Raw genomic sequence first — 24,599 nt, 5'->3', positions numbered from 1 at the left:
TATAATAGTGAAGATGGTAGAACCTTTTGTGGTACTACCATACTTATTTCTGCATAATAACAGCAGCGTTAAGCGCTATGTTTTGATTTCAAAGTTGTGGTAAGTGACTTAGTTACCCAAGCATTTCTAACTTAGTCCTCAGTAGCAACACATGTATGGCAGAGCTCAGATTGTAATCGAATCTCTTCTGGGGTTGATTACATATGTCCATGGGCAGCAGAAGCCACTTACTATCAAGTGGACTACTTGTTCGCTTGCTACATTAAATATTCTATAGACAAAGAAAAAGCCGTTTGGACTAGAGGCTGACAGACATACATTCATATCCTCGTACATTACTCTCCGTAGCCGGGTAAAAAAACTAACTTATTCTGACTTAACAAAAGCTTAAGCATGTATTATGTGTCGTAATTCTCAACCTTGGCGTCTGATGCGATGTGACTAACTTTAGTAGGAAACTATCAACAAAATCCACTAATTATCTGGTTAACCTTTACTTACAAATATGGATGCAGTGAATAATACATGGTTAGAGACAAAAAATCGACACCTCTGAATGGGTTATAATAATGTGATGATTTTTATGGAACTTAAGGATTTTTAATAAAAGGATTAAAATTCTTATCTTCTGTAACAAATGGCAGTCATAGCCTAGTGGTTAAGAAACTCTGCCTCTCATTTGGGGGGTCTGAGGTCGAAATCCCAACCTATGATTTTTTTTAAGTTATGTGCGTAATAGAAATTAATTATCATTTGCTTAAACAGCGAAGTAAAACATCTTGAGGAATATTAATTTTCTCGTGCTCAAAAATTTTAAGTGTCAAAATTACGTCGCGATTACACGCTCCAAAATTTCAAGGTGTGACTTTATGAATAGGAAAATCCTGTTTCCAAAGAAATTCAATTCCTTTGCTCCAGTTCTTCTTTAGAATTATGAAGTAAGCAGGTATCGCAGTACTTTCTTAAGCATGGAATTCAGCACTTAAGAATTTTAATATAGTTCCACTGGGTTCCACTCTAGGACCTTTATTGAAATGTGGTTAGTTTATGAATGTTTTAAATGGTGCAATAGTAAAAAGCCATTGTTCAGCTTTGAAATCTTTTTAAGTTGTAAGTTCATATTTTATTGTAGTAGCGAATACAGTTACCCATAAAAGATCTATCCACCTTACATAATCTATGTTTAGGAATTGCTAATTTATTTTTAACACGGTTTTCTAGTATTAAAGTTATGATGGTTACTATTTTTTTTAAACATATCAGTGTGTTTTCTTATATACATAATATTTTCATAGATGTATTGACTATGTACCGTCAATATATTAATTGTGGGAAACAGTTCTCTTAGGGACTCACCACGTCGCAGACTATATATTGATTTTATTGCTTATTGCTCGTTTACTCCATTATATCCATTGAAAGTCCACTGTTGGTGTTTCTATCCTAGTGTGTCTATCCTCCTATCTATCCTATCAATCACGCCGGTCTTGTACGTTCCAAATGTAGTGGTTACTTGCCACCTTCTTTAAGCCGACAATTCAACTGTGCTTTAAAACTTTACAAAAGGACTTTAAAACGGATCATGTTCTTTTTCAAACTAAAGTTTGTTTGAACTAACTTTTTGTAGAGGATGCCGGGAGACCATTTACTACGGGATTTTTTTATTAGAAAAATTGGTGTTATGTAATTTTGTGTTTATGGTTCGGTGTAACTAATATTATATTATTTTTGCTTTTAAATTATGGACCAATAATAAAAAATCATAAACTCTGTCCACAAAGTACGAGTACCTACATATATTTTCCCACAAAGTAAACTTATTTGGAACGCATCATATATCATTGGAAATATAAAACATTTACAAAAAATTCTTAGCACACTGCAAAGTAATACAAAATCAGTTACGATTTACAACACTTGAACCGTAAAAACCGTTACAAAAACGCAATTAATTACAATATTTACGTTTGGCCGCGGATAAAAATAACAGTTTCGGAAGCGTTTTTGCGAGCGTTTTTATGGTAGCCGTTACGAACATAACTGTAGTCTTAAATAACGAACGGAAAATATAATAACATGATAATAAGTGTGGATGTTAATTTCAACAATTATAAAGCGAGGCTATCAAATAACAATATCGTGCTTAGAAAGTAAAGCTGTAATGATGCAGTCTCAGTTTGAATCTGAATGCTCAGTACCGTTTCGCTTGATGCGTCTACTTTCCAAAATCTCTCACGTTTAAATGTATACCTATCTTCAAAATTGTTTCTAGTGCTCTCTGCGATCGCTGCAGGACTGCGTGTTGTTTTGTGTTTTGGATTGTCGATTTGACGTGTGTTTGAAAATCGAATTAGTTTTTTTTTTATTACATTTTTTTGTTTGTGGCCTGCGTTTATTTTGTCTATGATAAGTGTTAAGTTTAATTCTGTGATATGACTTTCAATTTCTTTTTCATTGTTATAGTTATGTTAATAAATTTTAGAAGATATTAAATTGCTCACGTGATAAGTGCTGGGAATTTGGTTTGGTGCAAAATTTCAAGTGTTGTGAGGAATTCGAAAATGGCGCGCCTGAGAGATGCCGTGCGGAATTTCTGGAATTTAGCATGGCTCATGACTACAAAAGTATTTCTGGTAAATAACGCAAAAGTTTTTATAGCTTCGAAATTTATAGCGTAATAAACTTAATGAATGAAGGAAAAGTTGAAGTGAAGAGACTTTGGGAGTCTTTTTATACATTTTATTCGTTAATTGAGACTTTTAATTTTTACGTATTTTTTTAAGATTTTCTAACTCAAACCTAGTTTTTCTGATTGGAAATAATGTATAGTATGTAGGTACATACTACATAGTTACAAAGTACAAAGTATGCCGTAGATTTTTTAATCCATACTTAATTTTTCTATTTATTTTTTCATCCATTTTTTGTTTTTGAATGTTCCATTCAATGCACAATTTTAAATACATTCAATTATATGACATCATATGAATTTATGAGTAACTTTGTAAGCTCTACAAATAATGATTATTAAAAAAGTAAGTACTTTATATGATTAATAGAAAGTATAACATAGGTTGAAAAAATACATACAGATGCCTACATATTTATTCATTATAACTTTTACATCACCTTTATTACGCCTACCGGTGCTCCCACAAATCAAATTAAAATTCGATCATAAATATTTAATACCCATATTATATTGTGCGGCCACTTTATGATAACATTATGTCCAAAAGTTACGTTAAAAGTGAAATCAAACCAGTTTTACATTTTCTCTCGTTTTAATGAAATAACAATTGATAATCTTAAGAGATATAATATTATGTTCCACGTTTCCAATGTAATTGTCATGTTCATTGTCTGAGACTTCACATAATGTGAAATGCCTTCTTAAATTGTGTAACATTAACATTTATTGTTACGTTCATAATAATGTTGATTGTTTACGTTTAAAATAATAGCATTTTTAACACAATTTTTACCCATCTGCTTTTCGGTCTCATTCTTTGGCATGTCCTGGAGCCCAAACGGCTTGGCACTTTTTAACATATGTGGTGTTGTTGGATTACAGGATAGGCTACATTTCTTCCCTATTCAGTTAATTATGACTAACCAGACGGGTTTAGTTTTGTTTTTATAATATTAACTGTTTCGTACTGTATCATCAGCGTTCCAAGTTATTGAATTTTTGCTATTGAGTTTATTTTTGCTAGTAATTGTAGTTTTAGCACTGCAGTAGTCTAGATACTGAAAACTATTTTCAATACTAAAACATTACTATATTAAATAAAATCGGTTACGACGACAGAACTAGTTGTTCGATCGTTAAAAAATATCTAGATGTGCTTAAAGTCTTTGGAAGTAAAACTCTCATAAAATTAGAACTAGTTGTGATCCAAATGCGGCTTCTGAGTTCGGGAGTGGCAGTGACTCCTATTTCTACCGTATAAGAAGTAAGATAACGCTTCCTTATTTGAACGGCCTTCTAACTTTTTCCGGGTAGTAACACATTTGTGATCTACTTTAAGTAGGACTTCTGATTCGTTTCTTGTTCTAGTTGCCTATAAATATTTGTTATCGAAATTAGTCATTTAATATCGATTTTTTCCATATATAGACCATAGATAACTATTGTAAAGCTCAAGTAGAATTGGTGTACTATGCTAAGGACTAATTTAATATGTTTTTGTTCCTTTTTTTCTTTTTGTTTAAAAATGTATAATTGTAAGCCAGAGTGATTACTTCATTTATTATTATAAGGACTGCATTTGCTATTTCTATTTCATAAAAAGAAACAGTTTTTCCACATTTAGCAGCCTTTGTCAAGGTCAAATACGCTTGCTCTCTGAATTCATAAGCAGTGAGACCATGTAAGCCGTTGGCATCGATGCAGTTGGAGCTTCGATATTTTACTGTTTACCGTTACAGGACCATGTGGTTTATTGGACCTGCTTCTAACCTGTTTCGTTTTTAAAGTTATGCGTTTTAGTTTACATTCTCTTAATATGCTTATTCGACGCTTTATCATTTTTTTAATAATCCGCCAAAGAACAAATAATATTCTTTCAAGATTAGACCTCTGCAACTTATGTTGTGAAAATACTATATTATGTTTTTTTAAATTTTGATCAATTACAAAAATCTTTACAGTGATCCCACAGTTAGGTACTAGTCTCCTCAGATGAGAAGGGTTTATGCCAAATATACTGCACTGGGCAAGTGCGTATTGGTAGACTTCACATAACTTCGAGGACATTTTTTTAAACTCTCTTGGATTTCTTTACGATACATTCCTTCACCGTTATAGCAAATGTTAATTAATTTTTAATATTTTCAACTTAACGACTCTGTAACAAAAGGCACCTTTGATATATCAGCAGTATATGAATGTGCGAATCAACTAATCAATATTCTGCACCCATATGTAAAGAAGTATTATCAAGAAGTATTTATTGAATTCTGATTAGCTTCAGATCGTATATTATCGGTACCGTTGGCGCCGTCGCCGAAACGGTCGCCACGGCACTCCAATGCTTTACCGTTAAAGGATCAGGTGGCTTCAACTGGCTTCTAACCTGTTCTCAGATCCAGTATGAAATAAGTATTTTGTTACACCCTTTCTTGTTAGTACTGGTACAAACTGTAATTCGGTCGCTCAAGTGTCCGAGGTTGAAATTCCAAGCACGCATTCCTGATCTTTGAAACTTATACTACAATAAAATAACCGAGTATATCTTGAATCTCACAGAAAAAAGTTTCAACGTGTTGTTAAACAAATGCTATGTAAAAAAGCGTATTATAAACTAATTGATTATTTGACTGATAAAACGGTGTGGTGAAGTAGCTCGAGCTCTACATGTACCATTAGGTTCAGTTTGCCATTGTAAATTACTTTTCTTTAAAGACATGTGTTATGGAGTTTCTTTCGCCGCTTCTTCTCCATAACGAAACACCTTGTGAAAATTAAAAAGTGCTCTGTAAAGAACCTATTTTGAATAAAAAAAATGATTTGATTTATGTACGTTTGAGTTACGTTCTGTACCACCTTATCTGGCTTTCGATGTACCACCCAAAGTCAATTGCAAAAATCTACACCAATTTCAACGATGTTGCCTCCGGAGTAATAACTAATAACGTTCACAATTTATAGTTAATATGAAAATTAAACGATATCCATTTATATTACGAAACCGCCGATCGGTTTATGATTCAAAACATCTGCGCCAGTTTACTTGTTTGTTGACATTTGTGGACAGTGGACACCGTGGGCGTTATGGATTTAACAACTAACCGGTTTGTATGGAATTCCGTCATCGGTACATTTATGTGAACATGGTACAATATTGTATGCGGTATCGAGTGCTTTGTACCTGAGTGTGGAGGGTAATGTTTTTCGAGAAAATGTATGTCTTAATCTTTAGTTTGCCTTGCAGCTCAAATAGCTTGACGGATTTTAACATATAAGAAGTCATGGTGAAATGTGGGACATAAGCTATATATTTAAGCAGTGGTTATTTCCTACAAGTTTGAAAGTTATTTAGAATTTTGTAGACTCATCTCGCCACAAAAATCTTTAGCCACTAGGCTTATACAGAAGCCAGTATTTTGATAAATTTGAGTTGTGTGTGTGCAGGGCAGGGTTTCAGATTGAAATATGAAATTTAATTTTTTTTCGACCCGTGATTTCAAACTAAGCTCTATTTCGAAACCTTAGGATGTATCGTCATGGTACCAGAAGCAAAACATTATAATCCGTTAATTTTACTGGTGGTTTTGGAAGCAGCTAAACCGATTCTGGTTTTTTTCTTAGAAGATAATATGGGTCGTTAATAACTTTATAGAAAGTGATCGATACTACTATTCACTCCGATATGACCTAGAAAATAAATCTGTACTCTTAAAACACGTAATACCAAAACCAATAAATAAAACGAAATGGTACAACTAACACTAAAAAAAAGCGAATCCAATCGCGAAAAATATATTTAAGTAGATATCAATAACAATGTGTTACATATAGATGAAAAGCAAACGGCTTCGAGGTCAACCCTCCACATGAGTCAAGATGACTCAACGAGGAATGCTCATGGACCAATCAAGTTCTGACAACTTAGTTATTTTTAGCATTTAGTCTAGACTATGCGTAAATCACTTTAGGTGTTGATTACTTGGCTCGGTTGGTTCACACTTAACCTTTTTTGTGATAACTTCGTGGTAGAGCTGTCCTGTTTTAAAGACTTCCATTCGGATTCGACTTTCGTTGTAACACATATCTGCTGGATTAATTTACATTTAACCGACTTTTTTGTAATGGCTGACTCCTATTTTAAAGATTATGAATGAAAAACATTAATGACTACGACTTTTCCATTAAGTTCAATAGTCAATACTGTAGCTTATCAAGCCACATTTCTTTGAACATTAGAATAGATATCTTTCAGTCCATCTGGTGGTAAGTTCTGGCCTTGGTTCTGGTTCCATTTGAAACAAAACAGATGCATGACTCCTCCTGCGACTTTCAAGGGCTAAAATTCTCGCCACATTTTTTTTTTTTTTTTTTTTTATAATATAAGAGTAGCAGACGAGCATGCGGTCCACCTGATGGTAAGTGGCTACTGCCGCCCATGGACATCTGTAATCAACCCCAGATAGGATTAGATATTCCTACCTGAGGTCGGCCACAGATGCGCCGCTACCCCTGAGGACTAAGCTGGAACGCCTCGGAAAAGTCTGTCTCCCTTACCACACCCTTCAAACCGGAACACAGCAGTGCTTAACACTGCTGTTATTAGGTAGAAATAGGTGTGGCGGTGGTGCCGCCGGAGTCGAACCACAAAGGGTTCTACCACCTTCACACCACCACATATATATAAGGCGGTTGATATCCACATCCTTCTCTCTTCTAAACTAAAAGAAACCTATATTGAAAATGTAAATACCGATCATTGTAACAGAAATAAGGATAGGTCTAAGATGAACAACAAAGGTCTTTGTCATCCTGTTTGAGTTTAATAAACTGTTCTTCAAGGAAAACAAACAACAAAACAACGACACAGTGTGTAGATTACCAAGAATACAAGGTAAACAAGCGATTTTACCGGGTTCTACAAGTATTCGAACGTGGAGACACTAAAGTTTATTCGTCAAATGCCTAATTCGCGAATGGCGACATACTTTTAAAGGTGCTAGAACTCTTTTGTCTACCTTCGGCGGTGGCACCGCCACACCTATTTCTGCCTAATAATAGCAGTGTTAAGCGCTGCTGTGTTCTGGTTTGAAAGATGTGATAAGGATGACATACCTTTCAGAGGCATTCCAGATTAGGCCTCAGGGTACGCAAGCACATCTTGGATGACCTCAGACGTCGTCGTATTGTATCTGCGTTTTATTACAGATGTCCATGGGCGGTAGTAACATGTTACTGTAATGCTTATCTGTTGCTATTATATTATATAAAAAAAAACAACTTTCTTCTTGACTAAACAAACATTCCAAGGGTTACAAGCCTGCAAAAGAAACATTAAAACGGATCTAGCGATCGATTATTTATATATTTTATTAAAAGATAAACTCACTGAGTTTCTTACCGTATCTTCTTAGTTGCGATCGCGTTCCGATCCGTTAGTAGTTTAAGAAAAAATATCGGAACAATTTGTAAGTGCCTATACAAAATAAATATATTTCAGTTCATTTCATATTGTACAGCATACTAACCGATCATAGATTAGTATCTATGTGACCGATATATACCGATATATAGTATGCAAAATTCGTGTCATCTGTTTCGCAACTACCACTACGCCCACATAACATTTCACGGCATTACGTATTCTTAGGCATAATCCCCGTGAGCGACTCGGGAATTATTAGATTTGTTCGAGGAAATGGAATAATGTAACATTGGTTTTGGTATTCTAATATTACAAGTTTTTGTTAGCAGCTGTGCTTCCGTGGTTTGGGTGGACGGTTTTTTAGGGTTCTGTACCGAACGGGTAAATACAAACTCTATTACTAAACCTCTGCTGCTATTGCTGTTGATATCAATATCAACATATCACACTGTTGGATATAGACAAGTTCATGTTTTCACAATGAATTTACTTCTAAGGTCGTTTGTCCATCGCACCGTCACCGAGCCGATGCCGATAATTAATGACGGCGCCGAAGTAGCGTGCATACATTTACTATAGCCGACTGAAATACTAAAAAAAAAATATTTATGTAATATGTACATTTGGTGGTATGAAACCCTCCGTGGGCGAGTTCGATTCGCCCTTGGCTAAATAATCAGAGCATTTTACGGCAATACCGCAAAAAATAGAAATTACTATTAGAGAAACATTGGCATTAGTTGTGCCTATGTAACTGTATTTAACACCTACGAACTTTTAAATCTCTTTAAACTTGAAATATACATTAGCTTTAAAAGTTACATTTGTAGTCGTACGTTGGAATAAGCTGTGAAAATATATTTTATGTTTAATGGACCAGTTTGCTCCCATTTCAAGGAACTAGGAGACAGGTATCACGACTTGGTAACACGTTACAATACAGAAATGCCAAACCTACTTGCCTAAAATTTAAATAAGGTAACATTTAAATATTTAAAGATACGACAGGTTTGATTTTGCGCTGTTTGGAAAATAATTGAATTAAATTATGAATGATAACGGTTCTTGTTGTTATTTAGGGTCTTGGGTTTGTGATATGGGTACAAATTTCAATTAGCCAGCAAGTATAATTGTGATATAATCTATACTAATATTTTACAGAGGAAAACTTTGTTTGTTTGTTTGGTTGTAATGCATAGACTCAAAAACTACTGGACCGATTTTAAAAATTCTTTCACCATTCGAAAGCTACATTATCCCCGAGTAACATAGGCTATATTTTATATGAAATATATTTGATAAATAGATTTTGAGGCGGTACAAAGTTTGCCGGGTCAGCTAGTTACTTATAAAATATATTTATAATATATATAAAAATACATTCCACGACCCAAGGCGGAATGATCATCATACCGGTTTACACGCAGTGGGATCCAGGTTCGATCCCCGGCCAGACCTGATATCTAAATGATGAATTTGAGTTCTGTTCTATATCTGGACGTTTTTTATTTGTCTTTGTGTGTCCATGGCAACTGTGACAAGAAAATTCTTAGTGCGGCGCTACGAACATAAATAGCTTTATTTATTTAAGTATACAATGGGGAGGACTGAAAAGTAGAGTCCAAGTTCGATCCCCGACTAGACAGAAATCTAAAAAATGTTGAGTTAAAATGTTACTGTTTTAAGTCTGACTGACTGCTTTAATAATGATGATAATATGTAGATAACAATGTTTTGTACATTTCCATACATTTACATAAAAAAAGTTATATTATTTAAGTAAGTATCTGTTTACTTTGAGCACTTATATTCAGGATCGTATGAAAATCTTTGAATTCAAAAGCGTCAAATCTATTCAAATTTTTCATTATAAATGATAGGTCGCGCCGTATTTAAATTGGAAATTAAGATTTTTCCTGTGACATTCTAGTATGCTAATGTTCTCCACTAAAGGTTAGATTAATAACACGAAAACTAGGTTTCGGATATTTAGATCAAAGAAATATCAAAGTTATTAGATAAGGTATAATCAGCTATGTAAATTGTAAACGCTTGCTTAGATAAAGCGGGTTAAAGAGTTAATTAATATTACTAACTGTTATACCACTTAGTTGTCAATCGTTGTAGCTTATAATGGACTCTATTAGATTATCTGTCTATTATTAGAGTCTATTAGATTAGCTGTCTTTTACACTAGTTTACTATTAAGGTGGCAGAAACCTCCGTGGTTGGACTCCGGCGGCACCACCGCCACATCTATCTCTGTTTAATAGCAGTAGTGTTAAGGGCTGTTGTGTTTCTGGTTTGAAGGGTGTGGTAAGGATATTTTTTTTCCGAGGCATCCTAGCTTAGTCCTCAGGGGTAGCGGCCAGTTGAAAATCTTGTTTTGTCTGGCATTAATTACAGATTTCCATGGGCGACAGTACCTAGTTATTTAAGATCAGGTGGACTGCATGCTCGTTTTCTTCTTCTATCTATACTAATATTATAAAGAGGAAAACTTTGTTTGTTTGTTTGATTGTAATGAATAGGCTAAAAAACTACTGGATCGATTTTAAAAATTCTTTCATCATTGGAAAGCTACATTATCCAGGAGTAACATAGGCTATATTTTATATGAAATATATTTGATAAATAGATTTTGAGGCGGTACAAAGTTTGCCGGGTTAGCTAGTAGTATGTAAAGCTTATAAATGCCATTTCCAATGTATTAACTACAATTAAGCATACTGTAGCTAATAAATTGGAAAGAAATTTATTTCATTTTACTTATTTATACCCAACTGCGGGAGGTAATGTTTTCGAGCGTATGTATGCGTGTATAGTTATCGCCAAACTGCTAGTCCGCTCTGAAGTTGTTGCGCACAACTACAAGCATGTATTTAGCAACGTAAGGGCATACTAAAGCAGCTATGTACCCGTGGGCGAGAGCTGCAGCGGACGGGTGCCTGGAGGGGTCCCGCTTCTATATTCAGAGCGGACTAGCAGTTTGACGCGGACTTTATATATGAATGAATGTTTTGGCGACAGTCCAAAGGGGTTGAAGGATTTTTAAATATGAGTTTTCGTTGAATTCGGTTAAATGCGCTAATATTATAAGTACCTACTTAGAATTGACTTACGCAAACCTACTAAATATTTTGTTATTCTAAATAACTATAACACTATTACAATAATAACTATAATACGAAGTTATTTAGTATATTTTAATGATGTTTGTTTTCCTTGTGGATACATACGTAACAGCGCGGCCCGGGTATCGAATGCTGACCGCAACCACAAAACCTTGCTCTTACTCATACAAGTTCATTACGAATATACCAGAAATACATGAAGGATTCGTTGAAAAATCTTATTTTTGAAAACATAGGTTCCATTGTTCATGCTTAACTGAGGTATTCTAACTTGTCCGTAAGAACTAACCTTAAGTAGGAAGCTAATATTTGGAGTTAGTATCAGATGTTCATGGGCAGCAGTAACCACTTACCTTAGGAGGTACTCAGTTGCTATATCAATACTGTTATATCTTATATATAAAATTCTCGTTTCACAATGTTACTTACCGTACTACTCCGAAACAGCTTTACCGATTTTCACCAAACTTTATATACATATTCAGTAGGTCTGAGAATCGGCTGCTATCTATTTTTCATACCCCTAAGTGATAAAGGTTGTTCACCCTAAACATTTTTTTACTTATATGTCAACACAACGTTTTCCGGTTCTGCTAGTAAATATGTATATAATTATATACTTATTAATTAATATAAACGATTTTGATAACGGTTAACAGTCTAATTTGATATAACTTCAAATAACAATTTAATTAACTATTCAAATTGAAATAAATATGGTTCAAGTACTTACGTTCATTCTGTTTAACATTATTCGAGAATAAAAACATAAAAAAAAACGACGAACTTTAAGACGAATTTGTAAAATATTGTCTGTCCAGGATTTTGTCTGAAAAGACGTAATAACCCAATTTACCTTTATTTAGCCCCTGTGGTGATAAAACCTTCAGGCTCAAACTACTTTCGGCCATAATATATTTAAACACTCGTTCCACTACGAATGAATAAGCGATGGGCGATATGCGTTCTTTTATAACTGCAAAATGAATTAAAGGGGGTATAACCCTCTGTTCGACTCCGGCGGCACTACCGCTACACCCATTTCTACCAGCAGCATTTATAACAGCAGTGTTAAGCGCTGCTGTGTTCTGGTTTGAAGGGTGTGGTAAGGAAGACATACTTTTCGGAGGCGTTCCAGCTTTGTCTTCAGAGTTAGCAGGGCGTCTGTGGCCGACCACAGTAAGGAATCTAATCTTATCTGGGGTTGATTACAAATGTCCATAAGCGGCAGCAACTAACCATTAGGTACTTGTCTGCTAAACGTATATTACATAATAATTACCACCATTCGTCAATAATCACACCATTCCAATGGAATTTATTGCACATTCTTCGATAGCTTGTAGCTCCTCGCTTAGTATGTGACAATCGATCGGCACAACCTATACAAACATATTATACCTTAGTGTGCTAATTTTCCTGGAATCCTGATTAATTATTCTATTACTCAATTATTTGTACGTATTTTAGTTTGAGCTGTGTTTGTGACAATCGCACACGTTTTTGTTAAAAACAAAATTGAATAAATGTGTATTGTGATTAAAAATAAGTAGGACGAAAGGTTACGTTAGTATAAGTTTTAATGAGTGTAATGAATCACTCAGTCAGAATTTTATCTGAATCGCTCACTCAAGTTATAAAAAGTAATGTTCGTATTGTATTTTTTCCAAATTCTCAGAAATATTATAGTCGTGATTAGCTTCTTACGTGTTTAACTAAAGATTTAACTAGTTTCGAAAAAACTAAGCTTTGTGAAGTGTTTGAATAATACTCAATGCGTAAATAAAGGTATTTAATAATATTTAAGTAAATATCCTCGAGTGCCTTCGATTAATTTTTTGTGCCGCGATTTTGGGCTGAGAATTTTCATTATCTTTTTTGTCTACGGCTTGGGCCTTGTGATCAAATCTATGTAGGTACTGTAGTGTGAACTTATTTACAAGAAGTTGTAGTATAGGTTACCTACTCCTTTAAAATAAAAACAAAAAAAGCACACACAAAGGTCTATAACTTAACATTTCTTTGTTTAACCAGGTTTAAATAACACTGATTCATCAGTGACTTAATAAAACATTTGTGAACAAAATTGCAAAATTAAATGTGATGTGAAGTGATAATGCAGCGAGTGTGCTAACAAGTGACAAGTGATGACTCAGGCATGGAAGAAACGGTTCCAATGGATTACGGATAGCAAGATTGGCAGATTATGGGTGGGTTGTTTGATTGAATTACAATATATTGTTGTTCATGTTCATAATAAAGGATTATTTAAATGTTTCCTAGAATAACATTTTGTCGTAGATATTTTAAATGTACAATTGAGAGAAAAGTAAATATAAAAAAAAAATAGAACACAAAAGCTTCCTAAGCCTAAGACGAACAGAAATAGAGAATAAAGCGCGAAATTAATTTTTTGAAGCACGAGCTTGCAACAGTGTGTGATTTTGAATAATATCATAGGAGGTTTCGGAAATGTCGAAAATATTAACTTTTTGTGATGTTGAATTATTTTTGTCAATTTTATGATATAAGGTACCTACAACATTTCAATTATTTAAAATGTACAACATCGTAAAGACACCATCCTAGATTATTCCTTAACAATATAAATCATTATGAGATTAATTGGTGATTATTACGCAAAGTTTTAATTGTCTTTGATAATAACATGCGACAATTTGTAAATGTAAGTGCCCTTGGAGTTAAAATACATAATCTAGATTATCAGATAACCTACATAAGTTCATTGCACTCGAATATGCGTTACTAGTGTTACTACTGTCACACAAAAAATAAGGAAATATTATTGACCAACCAATTTTATCATGTATCCATGTGATTCATATTAGGTGAGTTATATTATATGAGTTGCCTATAAATAATACTCGTATGAGTTATATGAACTATTAATTCATTTGTTAGTCATAAAATTTGGAAATACCGTGAATTGGAGGAAACTATGATACATTCCTATAAAAATAGTTATCTTAATATGCGTGTTTTGACAGTGTCACTGGGATAATATAGGTATATTATATACATATACATTTAACATTATTATAATAATTAATTAATTATCTCTATGCTTGTGTAATTATTTAGCAACCGAAATATATTTCGGAATTATATAGAAAAACAATGATTTTCTATAGAAAAAAAAATGATTTTCTGTCTCTATGAGTGGAAAATTTAATCGGAAAATTGGACAAAAATGAGTTTTTGGTTGCATATATTGTTATCATGAAAAAAAATCTCACCGATTTCTTGGATTAAATTATTTTTAAAGACATAATAATATTGTTAATCCAATATTTATGTGATTTTTTATTATTTCATGTTCAAATCAGTTTCCTTTGAATACTCAATCTCATTTAGTATGGATTGCTTTTCAAATATCTATTAATTATAATACTTATTATAAAATATAAATTAATTAATATACTACCTTTGTGCTTTTAGTACAGTTGGGGTCAACAAAAAATATTGCGAACATTAATTAATTAATATTTTGCAATAAACGGAAACTGTACGAGATACGTTATCATTTCCGCCTGACACATTTCAGGACAAGGCTCATTTTACGTTATATGAGGTTCAGGGCAATATACTTAGGACCCATTTTTTTCGTGGGGAACCACTTCATGAGTTCCTCTCAGCTGCGGGGGCTGCAGCGAAGAGGATATGCCGGACTCGCGGTCCAATTAATAAGGACCCCCTTAAGCTAAGCATATCATGTCTTCATGATGCTAATTTTTAAAAAAGGTGATCAAATTGGGCTATTATTTTACCGTCCAACAAAATTAGTCGAGAGTTAACACACAAAGAATTCGAAGTCTATGCTTTCATACAGTTCGGAATTTTGAACCCCTAATCAACACCAATATTACTAGATGATATTCTATCCGGAGTCTATCTTTCGTTGCGCCATTAAAATTTTCAAAAGTATCAATATTAATAACATATTTTGTCACCAGGCGGAGCTAGTGGCGGCGGTGAGGAGACGAGGCCGTGGCGACTGCAGCGACGATGACGAGGACTTGGGTCTACCGCAGAGCCCGCCAGCTTCACCGCCCACTGATAAGGCTGATAAGGTTGGTACCTTTAGACAAATTTATCACAAATTAATCATAAATGATTGAAAAATTGAAACTGGTATTCTTAGACAAATATTTTGACTTAAATTTAGAATACTTGAGTAGGCATGCGAATATAGGTATATGTTATCCGTGGAGTGGAATGAATTTTCTTACTTCATTGTTCCTTATATCAAAAAAAAAATCTTCAAAGTGCATCTTCGAAATAGGAAGTTTATTGTTATGTACTTAATGCGGAGATTATTCTTGAAAACGGTATCGTCAAAAAATCGAAGTATGAACGTTTTGAGTCCTGTTATTCTCTGATACATTTTATATGCTAAAATGGCTTTAAGTCATTTCACATTTACTAAAATATTGCACTGAAAATTAAAATTGCTTTCCATTACTAATAACATTTACTACTAACGACATCTACTGAACAGTAGGTGAACTTTTAACAACGTAACAAGTGAAGCCAGTTACAATTGCAACGGATTCTAACGTTTGACACTAGATGGCGTACTAGCAAAAGCGGTGGCTAAACTTATGACCGATAAATACAAATAATTCATAATTGTAATATGCAATAGGAAAATATTAATATCTTTATCGTATACGAATGTTATGGCTTATTGATTTTGTTATAAAGAACCATAAACCTAAAGAGGGTATCGTTAAATCTAGATCATGTCTACAAACATAATTTTAACACAAAGTTTTAATTCTTACAATTCTTATATAGACCCTTAAACGCGCAAAACAAAAAGATCCTTATAAGCAACACTATCAGATAGTCGTATAATATAGTGTTTATTTATTTTTCAAAATGAACTCGTTTGATTCCCGGCTAGAGAAAAAGATATTTAAAAAAAGTAATGATGCAGTTTTAGTTTTATCAAAATCGGCCTCATAAGTAACTCAGTTCAGCATTTTTTCGCTAATTCTTATGGTTTGGCATTTGGCCTGTATACTTGCATGAAATTGTAACAAATAAACAAAGTAGATTCACATTTATAATATTAGTTAGGATTTGGATTAAAGCATAATGATTATTCTGCAAGGTAAATACGCGATTGTAAATGTACTCGTAAATAGCCGAAACTCAATATCAATCAGTGTCCTGTCAGGCGTGTATCCAGCTAATTGTTTCCCATTGCGATCGCCGGAACTTGTGCAACGTATTATACAATGTTATGTAAAGCAAACTGCAAGTGTAGGTTAGAGAGGTCGATGAACTTTATCGCGGTATTTGCATATTGGCTGTTAGCAGATTTGTGGTCTACTGTCGACTCTGTACCTACTGGGCATATCCCCCTGCTCTAATGAAGCTTGATGCATACGGATCAGCACTCAATGTGTAATGAGTGATGATTGCTCAGTGGTTAAGAAGCTCGGCTTCTTCATCGAGGGATCCGTGGTTCAAACCCAAGGCATGCAACTCTGATTTTTCAAAGTTTGCGTATTAGGAATTAATTATCACTTGCTAAAACGCTGAAGGAAAACATCATGAGGAAATCTGAATACCTTAGAATTCGTAAAAAAAAGTTTTCAAAGGTATGTGAAGTCTACCGATTCGCACTTTGCCAGCGTTGACGATGGTCTTATCTTTCTCATTAAGAGAGAAGACCCGTGCCCAGCAGTGGGACAGTAATGGGTTGATGATAATGATGACTCAATGTGTGTCAACCGTTTATAAACTGTCAGCTTTTGACAAGGTTTAAGAACTGATAATAATCTATTGAGACCATAACACTAATACCTAATATTAGATGCAGGGAGTTACATATTCACACTCCTGATCTATTGCTTTTTGGATTAACTTACGCCATAATAATAACAGGCATAAAATACTTGATGACTGATTGACAGATAATACCTACATTACCTACACAGATTAACTCAATCCGATTGCGTCTAGAAGTTGATCTTTTTGCCGTGATGTTCTTTATATAATAGATTGGCACTAATAATAAAGGATTAAATATAAAGCGCTAAGACCAATTTTGTAACTGACCGTCTCTTGCTATTAGAAATATCTTAAAAAGTAGGTCAAACTGAGGAACTAGCCTACTACTAAAAATCTAAATCAGACTATGTATAGTATGAAAAAATTGTTAAGGGTCGATCTTTAGTACGCAAAATATTGGATCCATATATTATTTAGAACGTAACACACCTATTTCCATTTAATACAACCAGTGTTAAGTGCTGCTGTGGTTGTTTGGGTGTGGTACGAGAAACATACCTCTCCAAGGTATTCCAACTTAGTCCTCAGGGGTAGCGCCGCACCTGTAGCCGACTAGGTAGGAATCTAATCTTAATCGGGGTTGATTACAGGATAGGGCTCGAACACAAAACTGCGATGCGATGCGATGCGAATTCGCAACGCAGAAAATTGCGATGCGAATTGCTGCGATGCGATATCGTGCGGCGTAACGTCTCTCAGGGTGACCAACAACAACAACCACTGTGTTCGCAAGTTCTTGCGATGCGTCGAGGGAGCTCGCAGATTTTTGCGATGTGACGTCGCATCGCAGTTTTGTGTACGAACCCTATATGGGGGCAGTAGCCAATTACCAGCAGGTGGATTGCATGCTCGTCTGATACTGCTATTTTATAAAAAAACGTAATAGGGTTCTTTAGGTTGAATACAAAACCCATGCTTTGATTTCACTATCTTTTTATAACACACTGTAATAGAGTCCAATAACTCAACCACTTGAACTAATCACCAGCCTATACATGTATGTATGTATATATGTGTTACAGTTAAAACCCGTTTTTAGATAGAACGCGTTTTTCCTAGGTAGAGGTATTTTTTACTAAATGCCTTTTTGAAAACTAGAATTAAGTAATACCCAATATTTTCCATAACGCGCTTTTCCGAAGCAAGTCACTTAAAGCTTATCAATTGTATTAAAGTGATCATGAATGTAGGTAAGGTTTGAATGTATACGAATTGGACCCACCCGCGCCCTGTTTGCCTAGTTTTATATGTTCTTCTTATACGTTCCAACCTAACCTAACCAAACCTCGATGTTTCCTAAATGTTCCTTTAGTTGTAATACCTATATAGGTGGTAAATTCTAGTTTTGATTCTGTATTTCTAATTGTAACAAAGCTGTTTTGTAAAGACTATTTCTTACTAGGAAAAACGCCATTTATCTAAAAACGGGTTTTAACTGTAACATATGCACTCGTATGCGTAGATGCAACAGTGAAAGTGCATTGTGCGAGGTCGTCTCATGTGTCAGTGTTGGTTACTTATATAATGGATCTATCACTTAACTAGAACTTAGTGGTTAAACTTTGGAACTTGTTTTAGATTTAACTTATACTGACGTAAAAAATTACCTAATACTGTGAGTAATATATTACATATTAGATAGGCTGATTGACAGACAATATAATACACGTTTCAAACCTTTTTTGGACGTGGCAAACTTTATTGTACCCAAGATCTGCTATTTACTTATTAGACTTTTGAAGAGTTTTGAAACATTAATCTCTTAATATACGTGTTCTTTATTACTGAATGTGGATAGACACTAAGAAACTATTTTTGATATGTCTCCTTGACGAAATCGTATAGGTAACTTCAATTTTATCCGTAAAATATCAAGTATTTTTAAAGTCGACTCAGGTTTTCTAATGATTTACTTTCTCTGTTAAAACTAGCGAGAATTATTAAAAAGTGCATTTTTTTGAAAAATAATTTATACGGACTTGTTATTTACGAAATTCTTACCACTAATCTATACATTAGAAATCTTCGAAAATAAAACAAACATAAATACACACTTGTTCATTTCATTCAATACATTAAGAATTCCGTTATTTCTGCTGCCGCCCCAACTATTCCTCAATAGAGTCAAAATAGAAATGGAGGTTTTTAATATATATATAACGGCGCGGGCTATTATTTTCAATTAATTTTAGTTAATTTTGAGTTGAAGCTATTTAATCTTATTTTATGATTTCCAATCAAATTACTTCATTAACAATTATTTTAGTAGACTATATTTTTGGAGCGGGTAACTCCGGATGGGGTTGCAAGTGCCGCCTTTTTGTTATAAGAACTATGATTATTGTTTCGTTTTTGAGAGGGAGTTGACAATTGACGTTGATGGCGTGTGGACTTGTAAATCCATCGGCTCCGAATTTATTATTTTCTTGTGTGCTTCTTTGTTGGAACCGAAAGCAGTTGGTGCACTATGAAGGAACGCCATCTGGCATTTCTATATCGGTCAGACGCGAGGCTCGGCGATCTGACATATATTTTTTTTTAATATTATAGGAGTAGCAGATGAGCATGCAGTCCACCTGATGGTAAGTGGCTACTGCCGCCCATGGACATCTGTAATCAACCCCAGATAGGATTAGATATTCCTACCTGAGGTCAGCCACAGATGCGCTGCTACCCCTGAGGACTAAGCTGGAAAGCCTCGGAAAAGTCTGTCTCCCTTACCACACCCTTGAAACCGGAACACAGCAGCGCCTAACACTGCTGTTATTAGGTAGAAATAGGTGTGGTGGTGGTGCCGCCGGAGTCGAACCACAATGGGTTCTACCACCTTCTAAATATCTAATATAAAATAACAAGTGAACAAAGGTATATTGTTACCTATTTAGTGTTTATTACAAATTTTGCGTGCGCCTCCAAAGACCTTAGATCTTATCGAGGCATTTAGCGTGAATCCGTGGATACACAATGGATGTTTAGTCGTGCGTTCCTCTGCTTGTTTATTGTGCAATGGCGGGAAATGGAACTAAATCATATTAAACTATATGTATATGTTCTCATTTGTTCTCGTTTGCATATGATCGGTCATTTTTACCGCGTACGTGCAAAATGTGGAATGAACTTCCTCCTGAGGTATTCCCTCAGGACTATGACATAGGGATTTTCAAGAGGGGTGTCAAAAGAACTCTCCTTCAAAGCCGGCGATGCATTGGTAACTCCTCTGGTGTTGCAAATGTCCATAGGTACATCCATCAGGTAGCCCGTCTGCGTTATCGTTAGGTTAAATAAAAAAAAATGATGGAAATCTTGCGAGGGGTGACTCCATTTTGAATTACAATATTTATGACAGTTTTAACATTTATATAAGGCTGTATTTTATGTGATCGAAGTACCAAAGGAGCATGCAGTTCACTTGATGGTCACCATATTATAACTTATAGGTAGCAGTTAGCAACGCATCTGTTACTGAACTCTGGGAGAAATCTAATCTTATCTGAGGTTGATTACAGATGTCAATGAGCAGCAGATGCCACTTACTGGAGAGTGGACTGCATGCTCGTTTGCGAGAACTATATAATAAAAAGAGTTTAAATCTTTTTATAACATATCCGCTTCTGGAAAACCTATCTATTGTTTACAATATAAAGGTGGTAGAACCCTTTGTGGTGCAACTCCGGCGGCACCACCGCGACACGTATTTCTGCATAATAACAGCAGTGTTAAGTGCCGCTGTGTTATGGTTTGAAGTATGTGGTAAGGGAGACATACTTTTCCAAGGCGTTCCAGCTTAGTCCTCAGGGTTAGCGGCGCGTCTATGGCCGACATCAGGTAGGAAACTAATCCTATCTGGGGTTGATTACAGATGTTTACTGGCGGCTGTAGCCACTTACCATCAGGTGGACTGCATTCTCATCTGCTACCTCTATCATAAAAAAATGTAAATCACGCTCATGTTAAAGTCCTATCATGCTTTTTATCATGCGTGACTTCCAGCCTTGATCCAAATCTTCTTTTTGTTATGGTCATTAAACTTGCTTATGAAAAAGCAAATTGATGTCAATGCCGTGAGTAAGTTATAATTGGATTTTGAATGGGTGTTGATGGCACGATACGATGGTATCATGGAATATTTTGGTTGGTTCTTTGTTTCTGTTATATATAACTAGAAGTTATTTTTGTAAGAGGTATCAAAGGACATGCAGTGCAATTGGTAAGTGGCAACTTCAAAGATGCTAGAACCCTTGGTGGACTCCGATGACACCATCATCACTCCTTTTTCTGCCTTATAACAGTGTTAATCGCTGCTGTATTCCGGTATGTAAGGGAGAGGTGCCGAGATTATCCGATACGTTCCAACTTGTTCCTCACAGGCCGCAATGCACCTTTGGCCGAACTCAGATCTCTCTTATCTTAACTGGTGTTAATTATATGATGTTCACGGGCGACAGACTGTTACCGTCAGTAACCATTTACCATCAGGTGTAACATACCCGTTTGCTAGTCCTATATTACATACAGAACTTTAAATTTACTTATATCGTTTCAATATATAATGAGTGCCTATTCACAATACGTTAACTGTATGCTGATATTTCGACCCAGTTGCACGGATCGTGGTCACGGCGAAACTGCGGTGGAGATATAGATTTAAACTAGAGTTGATAAATAACAATTCTCTTTCATTTGATTATTAAATTGAAAGCAGGAGAATTATTTATCATTCCAATATGACTGCCTTATAACAACAGTCTTAAGCGCTGCAGTGAGAAAAAGGCTGAACTCTTTGTTATTTGTTTATTTGTGTCATATAACAGCAGGTTTTAGCGCTGCTGTGTACTGGTTTGAAGGGCATGGTAATGCAATGATTTATACCTACAATATATTTTGACTCAGTTATGGAGTTGCGCGTGTGTTTGTATATATATGGAGTGTTTATGTATGTGTGTGTGGGAGTAGCCCTGACGACCGTGTCAGGGGTAGCAACGCATCTTTGGCCGATATCAGGTAGGACTCTTATCCAAATGTCTACGGGCAGCAGTAACCACTTACCATCAGATGGACTGCATGCTCGTACATACATTCATCATCATCATCAACCCATTACTGCCCCACTGCTGGGCACGGGTCTCCTCTCATAATGAGAAGGATTAGGCCATAGTCCACCGCGCTAGCCAAGTACGTATTGGTAGACTTCATATACCTTTGAGATTTTTTTTTTATAAATCTCAGGTATGCAGGTTTCCTCACGATGTTTTCCTTCACCGTTTCATCATCATCATCATCATCATCAACCCATTACTGTCCCACTGCTGGGCACGGGTCTCCTCTCAGAATGAGAAGGATTAGGCCATAGTCCACCGCGCTGGCCAAGTGCGTATTGGTAGACTTCACATACCTTTAAGATTTTTTTTTTTTAAATCTCTCAGGTATGCAGGTTTCCTCACGATGTTTTCCTTCACCGTTTTAAGCAAGTGATAATTAATTTCTAATACGCACATAAATTTGAAAATCAGAGGTGCGTACCTGGATTTGAAACTCAGACCACTCGATCGAGAGGCCGAGTTTGTTAACCACTAGGCTATCACTGCTACATACATTATATAGAAATTACTAATTTAAAATTACATAGGTATTAGTTACTTAACAGCAACTTAACACTTATTTTGATTAAGACTATACTTAAAACAAAAGGAAAATATGATTACTAAATATCCGACAAGAAACAAGAAACACCTAAGTTATAATATATATCCGGCCATATTAGTTATTTATGTAATGCTCATATCATATTACCAAAACTAAATGCAAACGAGACTAGTTTGTTAAGTTGCATCGCTCCTAATGTGTTACACGTCGGAATCTAATTGACAGCATCCTCCAATGTTTTTGTTACCCACGGTCTTATGTAAACTTGAGTGGTAAGTCTTTAGGTTCTGTGGTGGCTTTCGATTGTCATAGACTAATGAAATGTAGACTTAAGTACCCTTACAAGATATTGTAAGTAGGTATAGCTACTAAAGGTAACGCTTTACGTAGATTACGTTCTTATTGTATCCGTTAACGAATTTTCGTATTGTTCTGAAAGTCCGTTAATCAAAGACTAACTTAACTTTGCTTTTTATATAATATAGTACAGGAGTAACTGACGAGCATGATAGTAAACGGCTACTGCAGCCCATCGACATCTTTAATCAACCCCAGATAAGATTAGATTCGTATCTGATGTCAGTCACAGATGCGCTGCTACTTCTGAGGACTAAGCTGGAATGCATCAGATACCTCTTCTAGAACGCATCTAGATCTCTCTTACCACACTCTTCAAACACAGCAGCGCTTAACACTGCTGTTATTAGAAATGTTAGAAGGCAGATATGAGTGTGAAGTTGCAGCTATATCTGCTCCATAGCCTTATTTAATCTCTTTGTACGTCTTTGTATATGGTATCTTGGATTTACCATTAATATATTGATAGTATGAAATAGGTTCGTATACTTTATATGGGAAGACATTGCTTCCCACATCACAGCCATAACAAAATATCTGCTTTAGGATTTACGATAAAAAAGGAGATATGACGTGGTATGACTATATTGCGTGATTAACATCCGTAATCGATCGATAAGGGTACGATACGATCTTTTACGCCAATTAATAATAATCGAACAATCCAATGATTTTCCTACCAAAGATTTCCTACCGAAGAATCCTGGATAAGTAAAATTTAGATAGATCGAATATTAATAACGGGCCTTAGATGAACACTAACTTTTCTGATAGTATTTGCTGGTTACAATTATTTAAAAATTGCCGGTTATTTTTGAAGGTGGTAGAACCCTTTGTGGTTCGACTCCGGCGGTACCACCGCCACACCTATTTCTATACTATAATATAAAAAAAAATGGACAATAGTACCTACTATCAACACCAATATGAACAGTTTTAATAAATTAAATGAAATAAAAAGAACATTGATGCTTAAAAATGTAGAGTTCACTTTATGGGAGGGCAATATCACAACCTCTCAATATTTTTGACAGATTATTTTCTGTCAATAATTTTGATGGCAATCGCCGCAAACTCTAACGTCTAAAAATGTTTGGCTTGATTTGGGGAATCAAAAGTGCGTGTACGCGTCCAAATCTCCACAAATCAAGGCAAACACTTTATCCACACGTTTCAATTATTACGGTTTGTTGAGGTTTGAAAAGCGTGTGCATGCGGATAAGAAGTCAATTTTTGACACGTTTTTTCTCTTTAAACGATATCAAAATGAGTTACATGACCTATGAAACAAAAAGTGTAATTAGAATGTTATTTAAACCGATATGTTTGTCTATTGTATTTTTTGTGGCACATGGCTCGACTCTGACGGCACCAACACCACACCTACGGCTATTATAACGGTATTGATAGCATTGCTTGGTCTAGTTTGGTTAGATTGTCATGTAAAAGTGTAAAAGAGATGAGGCAACGGACAGATTACTAGTAGGTCTCCTGTTCAATGGAGTTGGTTATGGAAATATGCAGCAGA

The 24,599-nt window shown here is 35.1% G+C and overlaps 1 protein-coding gene across 5 annotated transcripts in view; it reads left to right on the top strand.

Moving 5' to 3' along the window:
- Positions 1 to 24,599, top strand: part of LOC140754297 (uncharacterized) — a 185,103-nt gene that overhangs the window by 134,956 nt on the left and 25,548 nt on the right. For 4 of the 5 annotated variants that reach the window (XM_073089279.1, XM_073089276.1, XM_073089278.1 and 1 more), the window contains one exon: positions 15,223 to 15,339. In XM_073089279.1, the coding sequence (XP_072945380.1) occupies positions 15,223 to 15,339 (117 nt within the window). Of the gene's footprint in view, positions 1 to 13,282; positions 13,459 to 15,222; positions 15,340 to 24,599 lie in introns of those variants that run through there. The other variant, XM_073089280.1, reaches the window with a different exon arrangement.

Source organism: Epargyreus clarus, unplaced genomic scaffold (assembly GCF_041222505.1).
Source record: "Epargyreus clarus isolate Ecla_fem2 unplaced genomic scaffold, WU_Ecla_fem_2.2 ptg000029l, whole genome shotgun sequence".
Taxonomy (NCBI): Eukaryota; Metazoa; Arthropoda; class Insecta; order Lepidoptera; family Hesperiidae; genus Epargyreus; species Epargyreus clarus.
Note: the sequence above shows the minus strand (reverse complement) of the source record. Positions and strands in the feature narration are given on the sequence as shown.